The sequence below is a fragment of the Peromyscus eremicus genome, chromosome 2, assembly GCF_949786415.1.
Source record: "Peromyscus eremicus chromosome 2, PerEre_H2_v1, whole genome shotgun sequence".
Taxonomy (NCBI): Eukaryota; Metazoa; Chordata; class Mammalia; order Rodentia; family Cricetidae; genus Peromyscus; species Peromyscus eremicus.
In genome coordinates, this window is record NC_081417.1 from 110,945,498 (window position 1) to 110,969,883 (window position 24,386).

Below are 24,386 nucleotides of genomic sequence, written 5' to 3' on the forward strand. Positions count from 1 at the left end.
ATGCAGACAACTGTAGTTTGTGCTCCTGCAGAAGGCCATGTTGATGTCCTTGGGTCTGTCTGCCATCATATTGGTACACATGTTGCCCCAGAGGCCATGCTGATGTCCATTGCTTATGCAGCTGCTGAGGGCTATGACAGTGTTTGTGGTCCATGATGTGACAGAGGGTTGTGTTGATGTCTGTATTACCACAGGAGACCATGGTGAGGTCCCTGGCACATGCTGACACTGGAGGCTATGTGGATGTCTGTGGTCATCAGGACCATGTGGATGTTCATGATCCATGTTCCTGCTGACAGTAAAGTGCAAGGAATCTTTTTTGCAGTGGTGTCAATGACTGATGACAGCAGACTCACAGTTGAGAGAGACATAGAAAGCTTCTGTGACAAACTCCACCCCTACCCACCCCCCTCCCAAAAGTAACAGCCTAGACTGGAAGCCATAGAAGAAAACTCTTAAAAACTGTGAGAAGGATGCTGAATTGTAGCTCCTCACCATTGAAGGTCTAGGTGTGGGGAAGGACTTACTTTTCCTTAAGAGGTTGGTCCTGGGAGTTTGACCATGCTCCCATGAGTATATGGGCAACACAAATTGGAATTGTTGGGGTTTTTTTTTGTGTGTAGGGGGGGGGGTGTTAATATTCTGACCCACCCCTTGAAATCCTGCCCCTTGGGCCCGCCCTGCATCCTGATGTAAAGGCCTTATTTTAAGGAAAAACTCCTCCCCTTCCTCTCTCTCTTCTGTTCTCTCTCTCTCTCTCTTCTGTCCTCTCTCTCTCTCTCTCTCTCTCTCTCTCTCTCTCTTTCTCTCTCTCTCTCTCCTCTCTCTCTCTCTCTCTCTCTCTCTCTCTCTCTCTCTCTCTCTCTCTCTCTCTCTCCATTCCCATGAGGTGTGTATACCTCTGCTCTCTCTTCTTTCTCTTTCTCCTTGTCTCCCTCTTTCCTATCTTTCTCTTCATCTCTCTATTATAAACTCTCCATGTGGATGCAGAGCCTGGGTGTGAATGACTTTCCAAGCACTGTCCCCCACCCCCACCCCCACACCCCTGCCGCGTTGCCCCAGCTGCATCTATCTGTTCAGCATGTTTTCCCTCGACAGTGGGATATCCTGGCCAGCTAGGGGTTCCCTACTATGCAAATTTATAACAGGGTGACTATCACAAGGGTGGAGGGGTGGACCTGGGAGAACTGAGGAATGAGTGTGATTATGGTACATTATGTGAAATTCCCAAATAATCAATAAAAATATTACGTTGGAAGAAAAAGTGGGGACTGGCTAAGAGTGGTTGTTCTTTCGGAAATTAGTTTCTCCTAAGCATTTGTGTGGCTCTGGGAACTGTGATTTACATCCCTGGGGGACTCCTGGTTTGTAAACCAGCTTTCTCCAGTGCTGGCAACCTTCTGATTATGCCACTGAACTTCCTTCTCTCTCCCTCTCTCTCTCCCTCCCTCTTTTCTTCCTTCTTTCCCCTTTATAAATAATTTTTAAACATTTAAAATGCCTTTGTTTATTCTTTGAGAACTCTAGACAATGAATTTTGATCATATGCTTTCCCTACCCCAACCCCTCCAAGATCTTACCCACCACCAAACTTCATGCTCTTTTTCTCTTAAAAAAAAAAAAAAAAAACTAAAAATTTTAAAACAAAATTATTTGTGTGTGTGTGTGTGTGTGTGTGTGTGTGTGTGTGTGTGTGTGTGTGTGTTAGATGTTAGGGACCCAGAGGAAAGGTAGTAGGTTTGGGGGAGTCCCTGAGACTAACTGTTCTTCAGATGAGAGTTTTTATAAAACTATCAGCACCACTGACAGCATGGCAAGGTTCTGAAGAGAGCAGCAGCCAATACCAGCTAACAAAGTGAAGTCCATTCTTAAAGGTTCTGAGGGGGCTGGAGGTCCCACAGGAGGAGGCAAAGTAATTAAAATGTGGCCTGTGTTACATGTCTCTGGTCACTGGCACCAGAGGAGGAGGGTTGATTAGGCCCTTTGTGAGAGCTGTGAGGACAGAAAGGCTGCAAGATCTCAGCAAGTGGCCTCACATTTTTATTTATTATTTTGAGATAGGGTCTCACTAAGTAGCTAGGTTGGCCTGGAATTATTATGTTAGCCAGGCTGTCCTGAAACTCAGAGATCCACCTGCCTAGGCCTCTTCAGTGCTGGGATTAAAGTTGTGCACCACACATCAGCTTTTCAGAGGTAAAAGATTGTGTGTGTGGGTGGGGTGAGTGAATGAAAAAAAAAAAAAAGAAATAAAAAGGAAAGGACATGACTGCTCCTAGGTGTATGGTGGGAAGAAAGTTTATTACAGATATGTGGGAGAGCATAGTCATATATCTGGGAACGTTCAGAGTGGACATGCTCAGACTAAACTGGGCCATGTGGGGAGAGGGGAAAGAGGGGAACCAGGTGCAGCAGCCAGGTGGCCAAAGGTGTAAAAGTGTCAAGTAACCTAAATGTCTTGATTATATGAGGAAGAGCATCTGAGGGAAGGGCAGCCCAGCCCCTGGGCTGGACATCTAGGTATGGTAGGCCAACCATATCCTGTAACAGGTAGGGGCTAAGGGATGCTGGAAGTACCTGGAGGCCAGGTCTGCTTTGATATGCAAATAGGCACATCAGCCATTTGTCTGGGGTTTGAAGAGTGGGAGTGGCCAGATTTATAAGGGTGCATCACCTGTCACATAACAGAGAGAAGTCACCATTGGGAAGTTTCTGAAATAATTCCCTTCCCATGAAGTTTGCTTCATGAAGTTTTGAAGGTGAGGAAAGGTGTTTAGAGCTGTACATGTTTTTAAATTTTTGTTTTGGGCATCTGTCCTCAAGTTGGGAACACTAATGCCAATTTATTTGTGGGTTTATAATCGCTTTTTCCCAATCCCATCAAGACTAGAATATATGCTCCGAAATGGTAAGGCCTGTAACTTCTCATATTCACCACTGACATTTGATGTATAATATACTATTGATAAATTATAATAAATATTGAATATATTATCATGATTCTTGATTTCAAAGTCCAGTGGCATCTATTCTTACCAAGTAGAGGAAGTGATTCTTAGCATTTGGCTTCCACATTTAGAAAAACACCATGAGTGTATGTGAGTATTAAGAAAGCAATATAATTTTACCAAATAAGAAACCACCAGCTGCAGCCTACAGGATGGGAATAGATTTTTACCAACTCCACATGTGATAGAGGACTAATATCCAAAGTATATAAAGAACCCTAGAAATGTGATGTCAAAAAAAAATTTAAAAATGGAGTACAGATCTAAATAAAAAAAAAGTCTCAATAGAGGAAACTCAAATGGCTGCTTTCCAGGACTACTTGGAGATAGAGCTACATGTGAGGGACACATTTGTCATTTGCAAGAGTCTTCATGGCCTCTTCCTATGGATGTAGCCAGAAACTCAGCTCTGATCCCTATTCTCTCTTTGCACTACTTTTAACATTTCAATGGGCCAGAAACAAATGCATGTCTAGGAAAGGAGGAACAAGGCAAATTGAAGGCACACCTCTTGAGATTTGAATCGTGATGCACTTAGCATTTTTAATTCAGCATTTCATTTTCAGTACATTCTCTTTATGAGAGGAATCATCATTCTCCTTGCAACTTTAGATTAAAAAGATAGGCCATTGAGCTCATAAAAGATTTGCCCACAACCAAATTAGGGGTCAACAGTCCAGAAATTTAATTCAATTTTCTTAGTCCAATTTCCTCAATATTTTTTGAATCATCTTCATTCTGTGACATTATTCTCCTCTCATGTGAAAAAGGTCCAGCAGCGTCAAGGCATACACCATCTCTCTCTGTACTCTTTTCTTTTTCCTTCTCCAGCATCACAGTCTGGGGACAGCACAGATGCGGTGACTGGACTGGGGAAACAGTCAGGCCCATTCTGAACTTCAGGCTCAGCTTCTCATTGACGGGTGGCTTGAAGGTAAACTTTTGCATGAGAGCAGTGAAGAAAATGAACAGCTCAGACCTGGCCAATTGTTCTCCCAAGCAAACTCTCTTTCCTGCAGGACAAAAACAGATGAGTCACTTTCTCAGCTGACTTTAGTGCATGGAGGGACTGGTGTCCCCAACTTCCTACTGTAAATACTGAACTGACCTTAGACTTTGTGTCCAGCTGGTTATGTCTAACTTCTTGCTGATTTGGCCATTGGAGCCACACTCAAGGTGGCATTTCCCTGACCTTGGCCCAATAATATGTCCCACACTTGTGTTTTCACTTTGCCAGCCCAGGAAAGTGTCATTTTCCCAAGTTTCCTGGTTCATTGCATTGACTAATGATATGTGGAAGGTAAGAACTGGCAGGAGACATTCTCACAACTCTGGAAGCCATTGTTCTAGGTCACCTCATGTTATACACACGGTGTTTATATTTAAGTGTGTGTATTGGACATATGTATTTGGTATCAATATTCATTTCGGTACCTATATGTCAGTCTCTCTATTGAAGACCTGGGTTCACACCAGTGGTGTCTGATGGTCCAGGACAACCCTAGCATGCCACTGTTCTCTCCCTCAGTGAACATCCTCACCATGCATCCCAACAGCACTGCAGAGTTCTACATAGTCTCCTATCCATCTTTAAGCCCATATTTGTGTAGACGTGTTTGTGCATATGTGTGCTCATTGTGTGTACACTTTGTGTGCACGTATTTGTAGAAGTTAGTAGCCAGCTATGGGTGTTTATCCTCAAGTGCCATCCACTTATTTACTTATGTACGTATTTGTTTTTGAGACAGTGTCACTGCTAATCAGGCTATGCTGACTTGCCAGTGAGTCCCATGGTCTTTTTGTCTCTGGTCAGCCAGCACAAGGATTGCAAGAATATGCTGACATACACAGCTTTTTGTCAGGTTCTAGGGATCAAATCCGGACATTATGCCATAAGACAATCAATTTACCAGCTGAGCTACCATGTCAGCTACCTTAAGTAACTTGCTACTAGCTTCCTTTCTTCCTAAATATACATTTTTAGTGGAAAAAGTAAAGAACAAGAGAATAATAGTGTAAAATCCAAAACAGAGCCCAAAGCCTCAGAATAGCTGTTCTAACTAAATACAAGTTTACTGTGATGTACAAACTGGTTCTGGACAAGCGCTTTTTTGAATGGCCATTGATTTCTACTTTTTTTCCCCACTCTCCAACTTGTTAAAGGCCATTTTGGCACTACGAGTGACTGTGTAAATAACACTTATACTATTAGCACATACAGTGTGTGAGGATATTTTAATTGTGCTGAAATGTGATTTTATTTGTACGTTAATAAATAAAGTTTGCCTGGAGATCAGAGATCACATAGTGAGGTCACATAGCGAGCCATAAGGAGAAGTCCTGCAGTGGTAGCCCACACCCTTAATCCAATCACATGGCAGGCAGAGTCTCTGTGTGGTCAAGGACACAGCCAAGCGTGGTGACACACACCTTTAATTCCAGTACCAACCATAGAGACCTGGAGGTCTGTATAGACAGGCAGTAATGAGGAAGTCATATGGCTGGGCTTAGAGCCAATGAGAAGGCAGAACAGAAAGGCAATAAAAAACACAGGTTACACAGGAAGAAGCCCTTTCTGGGGAAGCGACAGGAATGAGGTGGTAAAATAAGGTAGTGGTGAGAACTCTTTGCTAGTTCTCTGATCTCTTTGGCTTTACCTCTGTATTTGGCTCTGTGTTTCTTATTTAATAAGACTGTTTAGAAATTCCTCCACAACAGTGTACAGAGTCTGTCCCTTGACAATGCCGACCAGTGAGGATGCTGGTGTTTTTTTTTTTATTTATTTCCTTCTTTGCTTTCCTTTGCTTTCCTATCCTTTCCTTTCCTATTCTTTTCTCTTTTCTTGCCTCCCCCACCTCACTTGTTCAGTTTTACTCTCTCTCTGTTTCTGTCTCTCTGTCTCTGTCTCTGTCTCTCTTCCTAGTAATTTCTGAATCTAGGGTTTTGCACATTCTTGAAAGTATACCTTCACTGAGCTACACCCCTGTCTCTCTTTTAACCATTCCATTTGAGATAGGATCTCTTCAATTTTCCCAGGATGCATTTAATACTATAATTTTCAGAGTTAATTAAGGGTGGGGATGGTAATTTGGTAGGGTATATGAAATGTGCATCAAAAGGTGGTCTACTTTGAGTGAGCTAGAGAAGTCTGACATTTCTTGATTTACTATGGATGGAGGGTTTCAAAGACTGAAGAAGAATAGAAAACTGCAATGGTTGACAAGACAAAACCTACTCCCTTAAGATGGGGAAGTTCACAATATGTAGCTTTTACTAAGCCATTTCTTATAGAATCAGTAAAGGTTACATCTCTTCAAGGTTGCACGATCAGTGCTTTGTGTGTGTATGTGTGTGCGTGCGCACACTACCTTGTGGACTGCAGTCACTCAACTGGGAAACTTGAGTGATACTACAGCATTCACCTAAGCCATGTAACTTGAATGTATGTAGCTTAATTTTTCACTTTTTCACTTGTCATCAGGTGCTCCAAGTTAGAGGTCTGGTTGCCAACTGATGTATTACTGGGAAATGGTAGAAAATTAAATACATGTACCTAAGGTAGGTCTTTAAGCCATGCCCCTGATAGGATATCTGGAACCTGGAGGCATCCTTTCCTTGATTCCTGGTCCCTATGAGGTAGTGACTTCTTTCACCACACACTTACAACAAATGCTCTGTCTCACCTCAGGCACAGGTCACATGACCAGACTGAGACCTCTGAAACCATGAACTAAACAAAGCTTCTCCTGAGAAGTTGTTCATCACAGATATTGTTTCAGTGAGGGAAAGCTGACAGACAGTTTGGGCTAAAGGCAGCTTGGACCCTTCCCCTTTCACCAAAAACCAGAAAAATGACCTATTGAGTGAAATAAGAGGGTTGACCCAGGCTATCACCAATAGTCTTCACAAACCCTGCCCTTATGTTCTCTGATGACATTTGTAAATAGAAAACCTGCCACTCTTTCCTATTATGAAACTGTTAAGTTTGTTGACTCACACAGATGAAGGCATAAAAGAGAACACTTTCATGTAAGTACAGTTTTTCATCTTCAGTGATGAGGCACAGATAATAACTTTGTCACTAGTTATCTTTTCCTACGGAAGAAAAAAATCTTCCAAACACACTCTACTTTCCCAAGGTGGCTTCCTTTGAAACTTATAGAATTGGCAAAAAAAAAAAAAAAAAAAAAGGCAGCAGGATGGCAAAAAAAAAAAACAAACCTGAAATTGTGGTAAAAAATTCACTTTGCTTTGGTACCTGAGCAGGTTTTTGAGGGTTGCCCATCATGTTCAGTTTTACTGATTTTTATGGAGAATTTTATTTTTCTCCATCATAAATTGAGATGATGACAATAAAACAGGGATAATCTTCATCTATCCTTGGTTCCACATTATGGGCACCATGACCTCTGTGCTATTCCAAACAGACTGAAGTAACTTCTTTTCCCTTGAATTGTGACTTGTCACCAGAAGGTTTAAGACTGGGCCTCACCAGGCCTTTGTGCTTCTGTTCTCCCTCTTGGGACACGATTGCCACAAAGAGAATGGACAGCTGGTTTACTAGAGGGCTAGAGATAATGTGCGAAGATGTCTGCCATTCAACTGGGATCACCATAGACTGGCAGTCAGCCAGAAGTCTAGCCAAGAGGAGCCAAGCTGCTGAACCAATCTGGAACCCAGTGAGTAGCAACAGGCTCTTACTATGTGGTAGAGTATGGAGTGCTTGTTATGAATGAAGATGCTAGCTGATACACAGACTATGGGCTCGGTGAATCTTAAACTTGAAGGGTTCATAACTAGAAAGGCCACTTAAATTTGCTTGTTATTCAGAGAGAACTCAACTGGGAGTAAAAATATGGGTACTGTTTGCCACTTCTGTGTGTGTATGGTCTAAAATAAGAACACCTTTCTTATTTAAGGTTTACTTATTAGATGAAAGTAGACACTAATGTCTTTCCTCCATAATTACTAATAATTGCATTGCTGTTGTGATTGTCTGAGATAATTTGCCTGCTAATGAAGTCAGTAATTAAGAGGAAATATTATAATTCTCAGTGAGTCTCTCTGTGCTGTCGTTTTTATTTTACAGCTGATGCAGGTGGAAGAACAGTTTAAACTGATGAGCCATGAACTCCCAAGGGAAGAGGACTTTGCACTATGAAGAACAGGCATGTGCATGGGCAGCAGTGGGCTGGGAACATCTTCCTGGGGAAGCTGTGGATGGGGGTCTGATCACATCCCTCTCACCAGTCTCAGGAAATACCACACAAAGCATTTGTTTGGAATATAAAAATGGTCATACTTCTAGACTTTTACCATTTCATGAATTGGATTCATAAACTAAAAGAATCCTAGGGTAGAAGCAAACTGGACTAGCAAAAAAATAATTGTTTTTTTTTTCTAATGGTATTGTGCTATACTCATAGACTGCTACCTTGCCTGTTGTCATCAGAGAGGCTTCCTCTGGCAGCAGACAGGAGCTGGTGCCGAGACCCCAGCCAGGCATTATGAAGGAAGAGAGTCTAACTTGGAAGTCTCCATTGAGTCCTTCCCCTCAGAATCCAGGAAAACACAGAAGGGGGTATTTTAAGAGTCAGAGGGGGTGGAGGATACCAGGAGTTCATGGCCCACGAAACCAACTAAGCAGGGCTCATATGGGCTCACAAAGAATGAAATGGCAAGCAAAGGACCTGCATGGGGTCTGTACCAGGGCCTCTCTCTCTCTCTCTCTCTCTCTCTCTCTCTCTCTCTCTCTCTCTCTATATATATATATATATATATATATATATATATATATATATATATATATATATATATGTTATAGCTGACAGCTTGGTGTTTTTGTGGGACTCCGAACAATGGAAGTAGATGTATCTCTGGCTCTTTTGTCTGCTCTTGAGACTCTTTTCCTCCTATTGTGTTGCCTTGTCCAGCCTCAATATGAGGGCTTTTTCCTTGTCATATTGTATCTTGTTTTGTCCTCTGTGGCCATTGTCTCTTGGAGACCTGCTCTTTTCTGAAGAAGAAAAGGATGGGGAGTAGATCTTGAGGAAAGAGGTGATGGAGAGGAGCTGGGAGGAATGGAGGAAGGGGAAACTGTGGTCAGGATGTATTGTATAAGAGAAAAATCTATTTTCAATAAAAATAAAAAAAACAACAAAGGAAAAGAATAGTTGAATAAGTGAAATATGTAGCTGAAGACTGGACAGAGTCCCTATATTTTATCAGCTTTCTTATTAAAGTGAGTTGTGAACAGTAAACAAAGGGACAGATGGTCCCAGATAGAAAGACAAAGAAGTCAGAACTAGTCCTGCCAGACACACCCAGGGCAGCCAAGCCCCGAAAAACACTGGCTCTGAATCCACACTAGCATGAGGGAAATTCAGGCTCCTCCCTTCCTGAGCCTCAGTGTCATGAGAAGTAACACTGCCTCAGATAATCAAGCAAATTTGATCATGCCCAGCATTTCAGTGTGGCTTCTGAGGAGCATTTAGTCACCTTCTGAGAGTGTTTTGAAACACAAGCTTCAATGGGAGAAAATCTGGTGGACACTGAACTCTAGCAACAGCACCCTTGGCTAGATCTGTGTCCTTACCTCTGCAGTGATGACTAATTTTAACTGGAAAGGCTGCAGAGGGACACATGCTCCAAGGGGCAGCTCTGTTTCATCTTCTATCCCACTACTTTCCTGCTCTCATATATATGGACATATATGCTCAGTACTTACTTATGGAACTAAGGAAGTGCAGAATTATTTGAAAATACATGTGAAAAGCATAGAAGCCAATAACTGCAATACACTAGGGCATTTTGTTACTGGTTCAACAATTGTATGACTACAAGTGTTTATTCATAACTGGCTGGCTGAAAAACACTAGTGATAGGGTCAGCCCTATATCCCCTTCCCTGACCATCAAGTTGCAGAGCACAAATATATCTAACTAGATTATAGTTAGATATATTTAGAACTATAAAAGACAAAAGACTTACCTATTCAAGGAGTTCCTGGATAAGACAGAACTCAATCCAGTTAAGTAAATGCTATTTATAATTATTGTTTCATGTTTCCGTTGTTTTGAGTAGGCAACCACTCTCCCATTTCTTCTCACCATTGCATTTCAAATCAATTCCATTCCCCTGTGAGAGTGCATCCCTGGAAAATCTTATGAAGGTGGCACATATCCACCTTAGTGAAGAGGGGACAGAGTATAGGTCTCTATTCTTAGTGCTTGGAAAACAATGAAACAATCTGAAACACCTAGATAAAGCAGGAGAGGGTGAGAATGAGGGTGGGTCTGAAGCAGCACCAAGGCCAGGGAATGCAGGATTGCAACCAAAAGCAAAATGGAGTCACATCTGGAGATGTTTTCATTAAAGCAGAGGACTATGGGAAATGAGAGCAGGGAATGCCTATGGTGGAGCTCTGAACTCTCCTGCTCATCACAACTCACCCATTGAGAATGGCAGAAAGGACTCTCTCTTCTTAAATTGCCCGTTCTCCAAAAAGTGCTCTGGATTGAAGGTTTCTGGGGTGGCCCACTCTTTGGGGTCCCTGTGTAGTGCAGTTAGGTTGGTTAGAAGCATGGTACCCTAGAAATGACAGCAAAGAGTCAAGGCTTGATATATGGAATAGACCTGCAAGGTAGAGAGGTAGATAGTTCTTGAGCTCTCATGCATAACTCTCCCTACTCAGTACCTCTCCTTTATCTAGATAAATTTACAATGACTGTGAATGCCTTCTGGGGATTTTCCAGTTCATTAAGTTGCTTTTTATGATGAACACAAGTCTACAGGAAGAAGTCTGTACAGTTCTAGGAAGAGACATGTTAGCATCCAAGGAAGAATAATGAGGCAGGCAGGAATAAAGACCAACTCAGTCATTTCCTACAATGAGGACCTTGGCAGGTCTATGAAAGGAAATGATGAGTCTTTCATCTCTGCTTTTCCATTCTTATCCCTGAGTATGGAGGACTCTGAACTCAGTCTTCAAGGTTAGGAGCATATCAAGGAAGCAGAGTAAGCAAGCTCAGTCTACCATGCTCCCTGACATGGTGCCTGGACTCCCCAGAGTGTGTCTTTACCTCATACTGACTCATCCACTCTATCAGTGACTTTATCCATTCTTCCAATGTCTCTTGATTTTGTCATGTCCATTTCCAATTCCAAGAACCATCTTAGTGCAGGCTGCCCCCTTGCTATCTTAGATCCACATCTGCAGCTAACAGCTAACAGTGGAGGTGTGCCATGAACATGATTACACATCATTTTCATTACATACTCTGTAGTATGTTTGCATTATCTTATGCTAGTATCTGTGAAGACATTTACAGAGATAATGAACCAATGGTAGCCGATCTTCCCTGACTGTGGATAGCACCATCCTAGAGGCTGACGATCTGTATGAAACAAAAAAGGTGGAAGTGGGGGCAAAAACACCTCCTGTAGTCTGTCTCTCTGTTTCCTGGCCACCATTATGAGATCTGATTGTTTCTTTCACCCTTTCTTGCCATGCTGAAGTGAAATCTTGGGTATTTTGTCACAGCCAAGAAAATTTTGACTTCTGATAATCCATGGTGAAAAGAAAAGCAGAAGGGACTGTAACTATTTTGGGGCATGGAGGGTGTAAGTTTCAGGAAACCCTGTGCAGTCCCTTGGTCTTGAAAACTGCTTCCTCAAGCAACGTCTAGCAGAGAACTGCTGACTGTTGTGAGCCCACATTAGCATAGGAAGATGCTAAGATGCCTTTAGCAAATAAAGGCTTTACCTACACACATTTGACCAAGGAGTCTTCTTTCCCCATTATATCTGTAAATTTCTGTTTAGATGCATGGGGGAAAACTAGTATTTTAGCAGGTATACTATCTCTCTGCACAATTTAAATGATCTCTTAAGATAGGAATATGTGTCAACCTTTAGTTTAGGTTCTTAGGATGATGTAAAAAATGGACTAAGCTATCTGAGGCTGGGAGGGCATAGTTACCTTTGGCAAGTGGAATCCATGCAAATTGGTGTCCATTGCCACTTCCCTGGGAACATTCAAGGGGACAATGTTGCCCATCCTCTGCACCTCATGGAGGACAGCATTGGTATAGGGCATGGACTCTCGGTCGGCCAGGCTTGCCTGTCTCTTCTGGCTGATCACTCTGTCAATCTCAGCCTGCACTTTTTCTGAAAGAAAACAGGAAATCTTATTAATCAAATTTAATTATTTATTCTAACAATATAGAAGTTGTCTTTGAGCTCTTACCTGCTTTTATTTCATTTTAGTGACCTAGCAGTAAAGAAGTTTCCTTACCCCTTCAAAGGATTGATTTAAAATAAAAATAAACAATTCTGTGATTTTCTCTGTATCTACAACATAATCCTAATTTTCCTGAACTGAATAGCTATGATCAGCATGGCTAATATCAGAGCAGTACCTAGTATGGTACAAGTAAGTTCCCTTCACAAAGCAGGTTATAAACAACTCACATTCATGCTTCATAGTCTTAGAGCCTGGGGATGCGAAGAGCAGGGCACCAAGACATTTCTCATCTGCTAGGAACAATTTTCCATCTCATAGATGAGAAAGTTTCACTAGGTCCTCATGTCATAGGGAGAAAGCAGTCTCTCTAGTACTTCTTTTAAAAAAAAAGATAATGCTCTTTAGAATAGTGTATTTCTGTCAGGTGAAGGTGTCTGATGGCAAGAGTGGAAATCAGAGGACAGCTGTGGGAGTTTTTGTCTTCTTCTACCACGTGGGTTTTGAGAACTGTACTCATGACAAATGGCTAGGTGGCAATATTCTTTACCTCCTTAGCTGTCTCCCTGCTTCTCTGCTACCTCTTTTAAAAGCAATAATTCCCTTCATAGGACTAATCACCTCCAAACACCATACCGCTAGTAATTAAGTTGCAACAAGTGGATTCATAGAGAATTCGTGAACATTCAGACCACAGCACATCTGTAGACTCTAATTCCTCAAGGAGATACATTAGCATGGACAGTTGATAGCAAGAAGTTGCTGCACAACATTGCTAACGAAATCCTTTAGAATTCAGTTTCATATCTAATTAATGGGAATAACTGTGCCTTATCTTAAGGATGTTTTGAAATATATATGAACAGAGAGAATCATAAGAACAAATGATAATGGTTATTACCTGTCTTCCAATATGCTAATAGAGATTAAACAGTTATCCAGCTAAAAACGATATTCCTGGATTCCTTTGTCAGTAAATGACCATAACTAAATTCTGCCAAGTAAAATACAAATAGACAGCCAGTCATGGTGGCTCATGCCCTTATCTCCAGCACTAGAAAGGCAGAGGCAGGCAGATCTTTGAGTTCGAGGACATCTTGGATTACGGAGTGAATTCCAGGATAAGCTGGGCTACACAGAGAAACCTTTTCTTGAAAAAACCAAACAAACAAACAAAAAAAAGAACAAAAATAGCAAATAAACATGAGTTTCATTTTTGGAGCAAGGCCTGTTAAGAAGGTGTCTGCTTCCTTTCTTTTCCTCTTCCCTTCCAGAGGAAGGAGTCCTCATGGTGCCCACTCACAGAGAGGTAAGCTTCACTTCAGTTTCAACTCAGCAACAATTTAAGGGGAATTTGTAACAATAAGCCTATTAAAAGGTCCTGCTTAGAGACTGAGAGAGAGAGAGAGAGAGAGAGAGAGAGAGAGAGAGAGAGAGAAGTGAATGTGTACACTTGCAATACTGTCTATATAAAAATTAATTGGAGGTAACTTATATTTAACATAAAACTTGTCACAATATCACCTTCAGGGGTATGTTCTTTATATGCAGCCAAATAACCTCCAACTTGTGACAGTCCAGCTTCAGGCTCTCAAGTATTTTGATTAATGTTGGGTGCCACCAGCTACATCTCTTGTTAGCATTTTTAATTGTACAGTTCAATAATGTTAAGTATGTTCTTATTGTTGTACAAGCAATGGCCAGAATTTTTTGTTCTTTCAAAACTGAAACTCTGTGACATTAAACAATTTCTGGCTCTATCCTATTCTATTCAGTCATCTTTGTATAGAGATTTAACTATTCAACATAGCTCATTTGAGTTGAATAGGACCATTCATGTGATTTTGTGATTGGTTATTTAACTTAGCACAGTGTCCTGATAGCTCATCCATTGCTCGGCACCATCAGAACTTTGTTCCCTCCAGCTGAAGAGCTTCTCTAGCTCGTGCATCTATTTGTGGCCAGTGAACAGTCCAGCCAGTCCTATCTCTTGACTATTATGCATACTGCAAAATTAATGTGTGTAATTCTTCATGTAAATCTATTGATATTTCAAAGCTATTATTCTACAGGTCAAGTCTGCATTCTAATTCAATAGCTTTAAAATGTAAAAAGATTATTCTTCAGGTACATGTGTATTTTAATTGAAACTTAAGATGCATATACATAAATAGAGGTACATACATGCATTTTTAATTAATAAAGAAAATTATTTGGGCATGGCGGATAGCTCAGTCAGTAAAGGGATTGCCATGCAAGATTTAGGACCAGAGTCAGATTCTTATACTTCATGTAAAAAAGCTGGGTATGGTGCCATGTACTTCTAATCCCAGCGCACCATAGGAGGTAGTGTCAGACAGATCTCTGGGGATTAGTGGCTAGGGAGTGTAGTTCTAGATGAATGAAAGATGCTGTCTCAAAAAGTGGATGGTTCCTGAGGAATGATACTTGCAGTGTGCTATGGCTTCCACATGTGCGCGCACACACACACACACACACACACACACACACACACACACACACGGGGGTGATAGTTCTATAAACAATTTTTTTTTTACCACATGGGAAGCACACCGATTTTCTCTATTCAAATTTCATCTTAAGGCAAAAGCCATTGGCCTGTATCTACTAAGTTGATTTTATACCTCACGAATAATTGTTACCCACAATTTGAAAAAACAAAACAAACAACAAAAAACAGTGTTCTACAATAGGAAAAATGTTCCTATCCTCAAATTGTTAAACTTTTCTAGAATCCGAAGGAATAAAAATGATAGGATGGACTACTCTCCCTGATGAATGCCAGTCAGTGGAGACAGGCACAATGTGTCAAGCACAGTCACGGAGGGACATCTGGTCACCTCTGGAGGAAATTGACAGTAATTCTCCAGTCATCAAATTCGTGGAGGAATTCGAGATGATTTGTGGAGTTAGGACCTGAGAAGATTCTTCTAGAGTGGGTAAAAATTGTGATAGAACACTCTTGATATAATGGCTTAGAGGCAAGAATAAGAAGAATAAGGACAGGGCCAAGAGAGGACACAGGGTATAGGAAAGGCACCATACAGGGTGGATGGAGTTCAGGCTGAAAAGGCAGAAAGGTGACATCACAGTGCGTAGAACACCAGAACAAAGAGTTTGGACAGAATTCAGGGTAAAATGGGAAGGCCTAGTGAAATGGAAGAAGGACAGGAATGGATGCACTTTGTAAACGTAAGCACCCTTGGGGCCCATCTCAGCCCTGACAAAACGTGGAGAGTACATGCCTGTTCCCCAGCGTACAGTGCCTCACAGCTATGCACCTTTTCCCACCCCACCATGCTATCTTCTGGCCCTATCCAAGGCATAGCTCTCAGAAATCTGCTTTGCCCAGGTGCATTTACCACATGTTCACCTTGGACTTCTGGGTGGAGGGCCATGTAGAGCAGAGCCCAGCGCAGTGTCGTGGATGTTGTCTCTGTTCCAGCAAAAAAGAGGTCCAGAGTGCTGCAGATGAGATTTTCTTCATTGAAACTTGTAGTCTTGTCTGGGTACTGGAAAAGACAGTGTATACTTGTTCAGTCAGATGGTTTGTGATTATCACAACACACAGGTTCTGACTCTGGGGAACAAATTTGGAAGCAGTCATTTAAAGTGATATTCCCCTTGACCTCCTCAGCCAGCAGCTGTATCATGAGCAATATCGTCCCCCTGGTGCAAGGAGATTGACACATAAGATCTTCTTCACCCTGGGGAATGAGTTCAGAAGGACTCATTTGAAATGATATTACGTTGCTCTCCTTAGGAAGCATTTTCCTGCTCCATGTCCTGGAAGCTGACCAAAAACAGCTGGTACTTGGGTGGATGAATATCAAGACAGCAATTTTCTTGTGACTATGTTTTTGGAAAAGCTTTTAGCAAGATGGGAACAGAACAGGATAAACACACACACACATATGGCTTCCAGTATCAGCCACATTGCTAACTCATTATATAAGAAGTTCACGTTTATCTGCTTCAGTTTATATGAAGAGAACAACATACATATTTTAACATGACATATCAACTGTAGAAGATACAACAGACATATATCAAATACTCTACAAATGTTTTTGCTGATTCCAAAAGAAATCAAGTCAATTTTGTGTTTATTGATTCTTTGATCTCCCCATTAATCCTTCATAGATAAAACCTTGCTGATTCCATCAACTATTATTTGGGATATAATTCCATCTTTACTTACTTTCTCTATAAACATCATTGTTTATACTGCTCATAATGTTGATGGTCTCAAACCTGCACTCCATATAGTGAATAATTTGCCCCTTTTTCCTAGGGATAAAATGTTGCTTCTATTGATACTATGCCAGGAAGATAAATTATGAAAGTACAAGGGAAGAAATTTACTATTGTGCCCCTAGGCAGAAAAGGAATTCATAATCTAATATGTCAAAGCTCATGGGAAGGATTCAGTGATATGTATTTGCCAGGAGTCTGTTGAGGTTAGAGCATTAACAATAGTGTTATAATTTGAATCTATACTGATCCCTACAGGCTCAAATTTTAAATATTTGGTTCCTAGTTGCTAGGAATACTTTAAGACATTCTGGAACATTGGTAGGTGGGGCCCAAGTGGAGGAAGTCACTAGAAGTGGAATTCCTGTGGCTGTATCCAAGTCCCGGGTCTGGGCTAGCTTCAGCTTCCTGATCTAACATGACATAAACAGGCTCCACCACATCCTTTTCCCATTCATCCTCTTTTATGTTGGACCAATACCCCTTGAAAATATGCAACAAAATAAACACTCAACATCTTAAATTGTTTCTGCCTGTTGTTGTCACAAGATGCAAAAGTATCAAATACATCCATTCAGCTGCTTTCTGTCTGCTTGTTTATGATTGGATGGTGTTTATAAGAAATCATGGGAAGGCAGATGCCCCACGCAGACCTTGAAGTTGAACTCCAGCCGTCAGTTGAACTTTGCCTGTGTCTTGCAGTTGGGGCTGAGAGCGAGTGAATAATTGGCCTTAGATCAACTCATCAGAAACAGAGCTCTGACGTTTAATTGCTACTTTTACTTTGTCTATAATTCCTTCATAAATAAAGGGTAAATAAAGGGTAAAAGGCAAGGAAGGGTATGAAAGGGAAGTATCTGTCATTTACAGGCAGGGAACCCTTTATTTCTAATGACACTCTTGAGTTAATATTACTACTAATTTTCACTCACATGAGGTATGTGAAGAATTGATATATAAGGATGTCTATCTTCATTTTTGGAACCTTCATATGCTACTTGATAATCCAAAATATACTCTGCCATGCAAAGTATACTGATTAATTTGAAAGGGGACAATTATCTTGAACTATCCTTATGAGAAGGTGCTTGAGGATCACAACCAAATAGATCAGAGGAAAAGAGATGCTACAGTTTGAGCATTCAAATAGAGGAAGAAACCACAGCAAAAGATCAATGCCTTCATAGCCAGGTATAGTGGTGCTCGTCTTTAATCCCAGAACTCAGGAGGAAGAGGCAGGTGGATCTCTGTGAGTTCGAGGCCAGCCTGGTCTACAGAGCAAGTTCAAAGACAGCCAGGGCTACAAAAAGAAACCTTGTCTTGAAAAACAAACAAACAAGCAAACAAACAAACAAAAATGCTATCAGCTCTAGGAACTTGGAAAGACAGGGTCATATAGTCTCCATAGTCTTTAAAAGAACCCTGTGCAGCCAACAGGAAGAAAAGATGATGAGCATTGTAAGAGAATAAACCTGTGTCAAGTTAAAGCACTAATAGTGTGGCAGCCTGCTGCATAAACATTTGAAAACGACTAAGCCACTATGTTGTCTTTAAGAAGAGGCAGTGACATCTTCCCCACCTTTTTCATTTCCTTGAGGAAAGCATCAATGAAGTCTCTCGGCTCATCTGGGTTCCAGTCTTTGCGGTGATTGTCAATAATATCAGAAACAAACAATTTCAGTTTTTCCCAGTTTCTGAAAACTGTTTGGTGTGATCCAGGAAGATACTTCATTATCCATGGAAAAATGTTGTAGAGCTGATTGGGAAAAATAAGACAGTCATGGAGACGTCGTGGTGCCACTTTACAGTGTTTCAAGATAGAGTCTTGTCTTTCTCATTGTTTCTTACTGTGAAATTGTGAGGCCAGCTTGTTTTCCCTTTCATTTACCTGAAAAACATTTCACCTAAAGTATACTGAGCTTTAGACCACTTCTTACTAGTTCAACTGCCTGTTACCTGATACACAACACCATTTCTTTCTGGATGTTGGGATAGCATTCAACATTTTTATTGATTACACTATCAATGCCTTTACAATTTATTTTGCATACAGTTTCCAGAAAGAATATTCATCAATGTGATCACATGTTTGACTCTGTGACTTTCAATATTCAAGGACTGTCCATAGACTCAGAGTCAGACACAGTGCTTTTTAAGTGTAAGTCCTACCGAGAGGGAATTCCCAGATCTTCATCACTGCCCCAGTTTCTCTAAACACTCCAACCACAGCAACCTTTGAGATCAAACTGAGGGCGTTTCTGTGTTAGGCCCTAGTAGGCGCCATTTATTTTGCCTAAAAAGTGTCCCTGCAATTGTTATAACCTTGCCTTTCACTCCGTGAAGGCAGTGGTCAAGTCTCCTTGGAGATCTTTTGCCTGATTATTCTTAAATGACAGGTATTTTTTCACCTTTCAAGTTCTCTGTCATGACTTACTTTCCCTCGGGGAAATTACCAATAACATGTATTGTGCAGGTAACTGTACATCCTGGTGTCTCCAGCATGATTTAATCCCCATATGGTAAGATTGCAATCTTAACTGAAGTAAAGTGGATGTTTAATGATGTTTTAATAAAATTCATAGTGAACAGATAACATAACACAATGCAAAATCAACAAGATTAAGAATCAGACAGACATGGGTGTGATTTTTATATCTGCTACCTCCTGCGTATAAGTTGTAGCAGTTATAATAACAATATTAATAATGTTAGTATTATTGAAAAGTAGATTGATAATACACAGCATGCTAATGAGGCCTGTATCTGAAAACCGAATGGCACGAGACACACAAATTATTCCACAGAAGTCTGGTGGACTACTATCTATATTTGTTTGCACAACTCTGTACCTGCTTGCAGACATCATATTGCATCATTTTATATGTAGAAGAGCATAGTGAAAAATGAATGGACTTTTGCAGTTGTCTATCACAGCACCTGATGTAATCAGTCATTCTAAGAACGTTTGATTATCATTCTCTGCCATCTCTTTGCTCTCTTCTAAGATTTTCCCCCCTTGATACCAACACCTAGAAGTGAGCCTGGTACTCACTGAACTCCCCTGACTTCCTCGGCTCTGCTTACTAGAAGGAAAACAATGGAACTGCTGGGCTTCAAACTACCACGACTAAGAGTTAAAACACAGAAATAATGTAGACAATAAGTGCAACTCATCTCATTCTTTATGCCTGTTTTCATAGCTATAAGTCATGCTAATTAATTTCTCAGTTTTTAGTGAGGGCATCCCTGAACTTGAAGAGAAAATGGATGTGGGGATGTGAGAATAAATCCATTTTGGGGTGCATTATAGAGAAGTCGATACATAGAAACAGAAGGTCTTAAAGAGAAAATGAACTTTTGAAGGACTAGCATCTGTGTTTCAAATTCATTCTCCCTGGAACCATTATGTACCCAAAGCATGGTAAAGTTAAAACATCCACAACTGCTATCTCCACACACTCCAGAAGAGATGTCCAAGAGAGTGTAAAGTGTAGCACTTAAACACAAGAAATATGGATGCCACTAAAAATTACAAACTCCTGAACTAATGAACTCAAAGATACTGAAACAAATACAATGCTACATAAAAGTTACAAAAGTTTTCTAGTAAAAATGATCTGTGACTTGGAGGACATAAGCAAGCAAATGAATTCAATAAAGGACCTTGAAGAAAGTCAACAATAGAAAGGGGAAAGTCAGCAAAATGGAAGACACCATGTAGCTAGGAAACTAAGGTTTTGATAGAAATAAATAAATAAATAAAAATAAAAAAAAAACCACGGAAATGTTGAAAATTAATAGCTCAGTGAGTCAAAAACACATGGTAAAAACCATCACCAATAGACTAACCTGTGCAGAAGACTATGAGGAATGGAGCACAATGTTGAGGACAAACTTCACTCAAATATCTATTAGGTAAAATAATGAGCATGACCACAATGTCTTAGAACTCAGAGATATAGTCAGAAACTAAATCTAAGTAGCCACAGGATCCCAGGATCCCAGATAAGAAACCAAGGATCTGGGATAAACAATAAGTATATAGAGAATCAATTCAATGCATTTACAGTAGACATTTCCCCAAATCTAGAGAAAGAAATAGATTTTTCAAATGGAAGAGGTATTTAGACCCTTAAATAAACAGGCCAAAGGAAAGTGCCTCTGTGATATGCTAAAGATGCCAAAAAATACAAAAGCTGTAAGGAAATACATTACATCACATCACATGCAAAGTCATAAAAATTAGAATATCAAATTGCTCATCAATCCTCAAGCCAAGAAAGCTTGATTTGGCACAGATTATTCTCTGAAAGTTAGTAACTGCCAACCATGAATCCTATACCCAGAATTGCTATCTTTTAAAATTGATGAAGAAACAAGGATATTTCAGGAAAAGTGCAAACCAAGGCAAATCAGGAGTACTAAGCCAGAAATACCCAAGGTGACTAATGGAATATTATACACAGAAGAAAAAGACTCCCAATTATGAGAACACAGGAAAAAGTAAATTTCATGTGAAGAATGGTTGAGCAAATGAGAGCAAGGGAAGAATCCATAGTGTCTAATACAGAAACAAGCAACCCCTAGTAGTAATAGGGAAGAAACTAAGGTATAAATAATCTAGTCAAGTAGTTAGTTGGCATGGTTCAATAATCATCTTAAATGTAAAAGGGTCTAACAAACCAAAAGGAGACACAGACTTGCTGACCAAATTCAAAACCTAGATCAAAGTTTGTGTTGTCTCTGTGAAATACATCTTACTGGTAAAGATAACCACAAATTAAGAATCAAAGAAAGGAAAACAATTTCTGATATCTGCTAAAACAGATTTTAAATCCAAAGAGTAGGAAATGATATTACATAAAGGGAACAATTAAGAAATCATAACAATTGTAAATAAAAAGATGTCCTCTCTCTCTCTCTCTCTCTCTCTCTCTCTCTCTCTCTCTCTCTCTCTCTCTCTCTTTCTCTCTCTCTCTTTTACATTCCTGGTACACACATGATGGAAGGAGAGAACCTACTCCTGAAAGTTATTCTCTGACTTGTGTGCACCCACACACATAAACAATGTATACATGTGCATGTATGCACACTAAATAAAATGTCATAAAAATGTTTTAAAAACACACAAACATACACATACACACATTTCTCAAACGTGTACACCCCGAGGTAGTGAGGGAACTACTGCAGCAGGACTTGCAGAAGGAAAACCAGTCAGATGAAATCAAGCACTTGTGGATAATTTCACCCTACAACTGTCTTCCATATTCATGGGTGTGGCTGACAGACCAACAAGCCATGGAGAGTATTTGAGTGGCTATAAAAAGTAGACATGGAAAATGGGGCATAGTTGAAGGTGACTTTTGAACCTCAAAGGTTTATAATCTCTAGTGTTAGACTGACAGCATTGCGTTGATGGGTATGGGGACAGTGCTCACTTCTGAGTCTTTAGTTACCTTACAGATATCCAGATGCAAACATAAGACAAATGAGTGTTGTCACATGGACACTGATATGGAACTATTATTCATAACACCTTAAACCTAGGAACAACTTTTTTTTTACATAACTTGGGATAAAACAACAACACATTCAGCCAGTGTACTGCTAGACTGCAGATAACAAGAAACAGTGTACAAAGATGAATCTCAAAACAAGGTGATGTGCTAGAAAGTTCCTTCAGAAGGTGACTCAGAGGCAGAAAGAAAGTGGCATGGGAAAAAGAGAGTCCAAGTCAACAATAACATCTCCCTTCTCCAAAAGATACCAGCATTCCCATATGCATGTATATAGACCAATATAAATATTAAAATAGTTCAAATAAATGTTAGAAATCTTCTCTATATATTGTTTCTTATATTAACAAAAACATCAACATCAAGAGGTGAATTTGAAATATATTTGGATCAAACTCAATATTTAAAATATTACATATTAGCTTTAAAATGCCTTACTCTGTAAAGATATGCAAAGAAGAGTGCTTACCTGGCACCCAATTGATGTCTCCAAACATGTGGCCTCATCCAGTAGCCTCAGCATCTCTTGGAATTGACTGTCATGGTACTCAAAGCGCTCCCCAAAGGTAACAGAGCAAATGATATTGGAAACTGCATTGTTGATATTAAAGTGAGGGTTGAAAGGCTGTCCTGGAGGTGAGGAGAGGGAGACATGAATTCTTCAAGGTTATTCATTTTTTTCTATTTCCTATACTAAATTAACTTGATATGACAGAAAACACACATTGTAGTGAACGTTGTATGTAAGAGGCTCTGGTCAGAGCATACTACATAGGACTGACATTCTCCAAGGACTCTGTTAATGCATGGGAAGTCATACTGATGACTAGGTCTTAAGTACAGCAGTATGTCTATTCACCATTTGTGTGCTTAGCTGCAGAACTCCTAGAACAGAGTCATGGCTACATGTTCACTGCTCAACCCTCAGTACTCAGCACAGTGCTGGGCCCAGGACAAGCACTTAGACACTTAATTAGAATCTGTTCAACAAATGAAAGGGTCACAACCTCCAGCACCTTCCTGTGAAATGCCCACCTCCCTCCTCTTCTATGGCCTCCACAAGATGCCGGGATTCCTCCTGCATGCGCTGTTCTAAGCTCTTCTTTCCCAATCCAAAGTTCCTCAGTGTCATCAGGGCGAACCTTCTTTGTTCCTTCCATGTCTGGCCACTGGAGAAGACCAATCCTGGAAAGAAGAGATTCAGCATTATGACATCGTGATTCTGATCTAAAATTACCTGAGAAATTGGCTGGGCCTGTTTTGCTTGATGGAAGGAGAAGGGCCAATAAGGAGCTTGACAGCTGTCTAGAGAGAATAACCCAAAGCAAGAAGCATGATTGCTAACATGTCTTGGGGATCTGCAACATCACACACCAATATTTCTTATGTATTACATGATCCACTCCTCTTAGGAACTCTGCATGTTTATTACCAACCAGCAACAGGTCCATTCCCACTGCTGCAAAGACACGAGGAATACATAATAAATTAAACTTTTCAAGGGAGAACAGTTGTTTGACAACCAAGTGTTCAAATTCCTCCTTTGGCTCCAATGCTAACACAAAAATCTACTTAGTTGTGTTAAGTTGAATAACAGGAATGGACCAAAGGATAAGACAAAACGCATACATTAAAGAGATAAGAAAAGCTCTGTTAGAGTTCCTAGTCAATACAAGCTTTAAAAGATGAAAAAAATGAATCAATAAGGAAAAGAAGCATGAATATTCCACACAGAAAGAACAAGAGATGAACATTCCAGTGTGTCCAGCCTCTATCACCTATTTCATGGCACATTCAATGCCATGTGCAAGCCAATTCCTTAACTTCCAGAGAAATCTTCAACTCTTTAAACATAAGCCTTGGTCTCTCTGGTCCCCACACATCATCAGGTGACCCTTTCATTATCACCAGCCTGGTCTTTCAGCAACTCAGACACTTCCTTCCTGAAACCCTTTCCTGGTAGCACCTGGGATCCTGCCATTCTGGATTTTTGTCCTAATTCTTTGCCACAAATTTCCCACAACTTTTTCCAGCTTGTTTTCTTCTGCTAACTTTTGAGACATTGGGGTTTTTCAATACTAGTCTACTCTTTGCTCACTGCATATTCTATTTTAGGAAATCTTATCATTTCTACAATTTACATATCCTCTGCTGACAGTTACAGAAGGTGTATATATGGTACCATATCTACGTCTACTTGGCTTTGCCAGTTAAAGGCTTTTAGACTCAGCACATCTGGGACAGAAATTATTATTGATTCCTGAAACTCCCAATAGAAGCTAGCACCATTGTCACTACCTTGTCACCTGTCATTGTTCCTCTCTGCATCACCCATTCTTGGAGGAG

General features: G+C 40.4%; 1 protein-coding gene across 2 annotated transcripts in view; it reads right to left on the reverse strand.

Moving 5' to 3' along the window:
• Positions 1-3,528: 3,528 nt before the first annotated feature.
• LOC131905035 (cytochrome P450 2J4) overlaps positions 3,529-24,386 on the reverse strand; it is a 31,841-nt gene continuing 10,983 nt past the window's right edge. Inside the window, exons 3-9 of one of the 2 annotated variants that reach the window (XM_059255996.1) lie at positions 23,076-23,225; positions 22,510-22,670; positions 18,101-18,277; positions 15,641-15,779; positions 11,986-12,173; positions 10,457-10,595; positions 3,529-4,018 (exon numbers count right to left, since the gene is read on the reverse strand). In XM_059255996.1, the coding sequence (XP_059111979.1) occupies positions 3,690-4,018; positions 10,457-10,595; positions 11,986-12,173; positions 15,641-15,779; positions 18,101-18,277; positions 22,510-22,670; positions 23,076-23,225 (1,283 nt within the window). In that variant the 3' untranslated portion in view covers positions 3,529-3,689. The remainder of the gene's footprint in view (positions 4,019-10,456; positions 10,596-11,985; positions 12,174-15,640; positions 15,780-18,100; positions 18,278-22,509; positions 22,671-23,075; positions 23,226-24,386) is intronic. The other variant, XM_059255997.1, reaches the window with a different exon arrangement.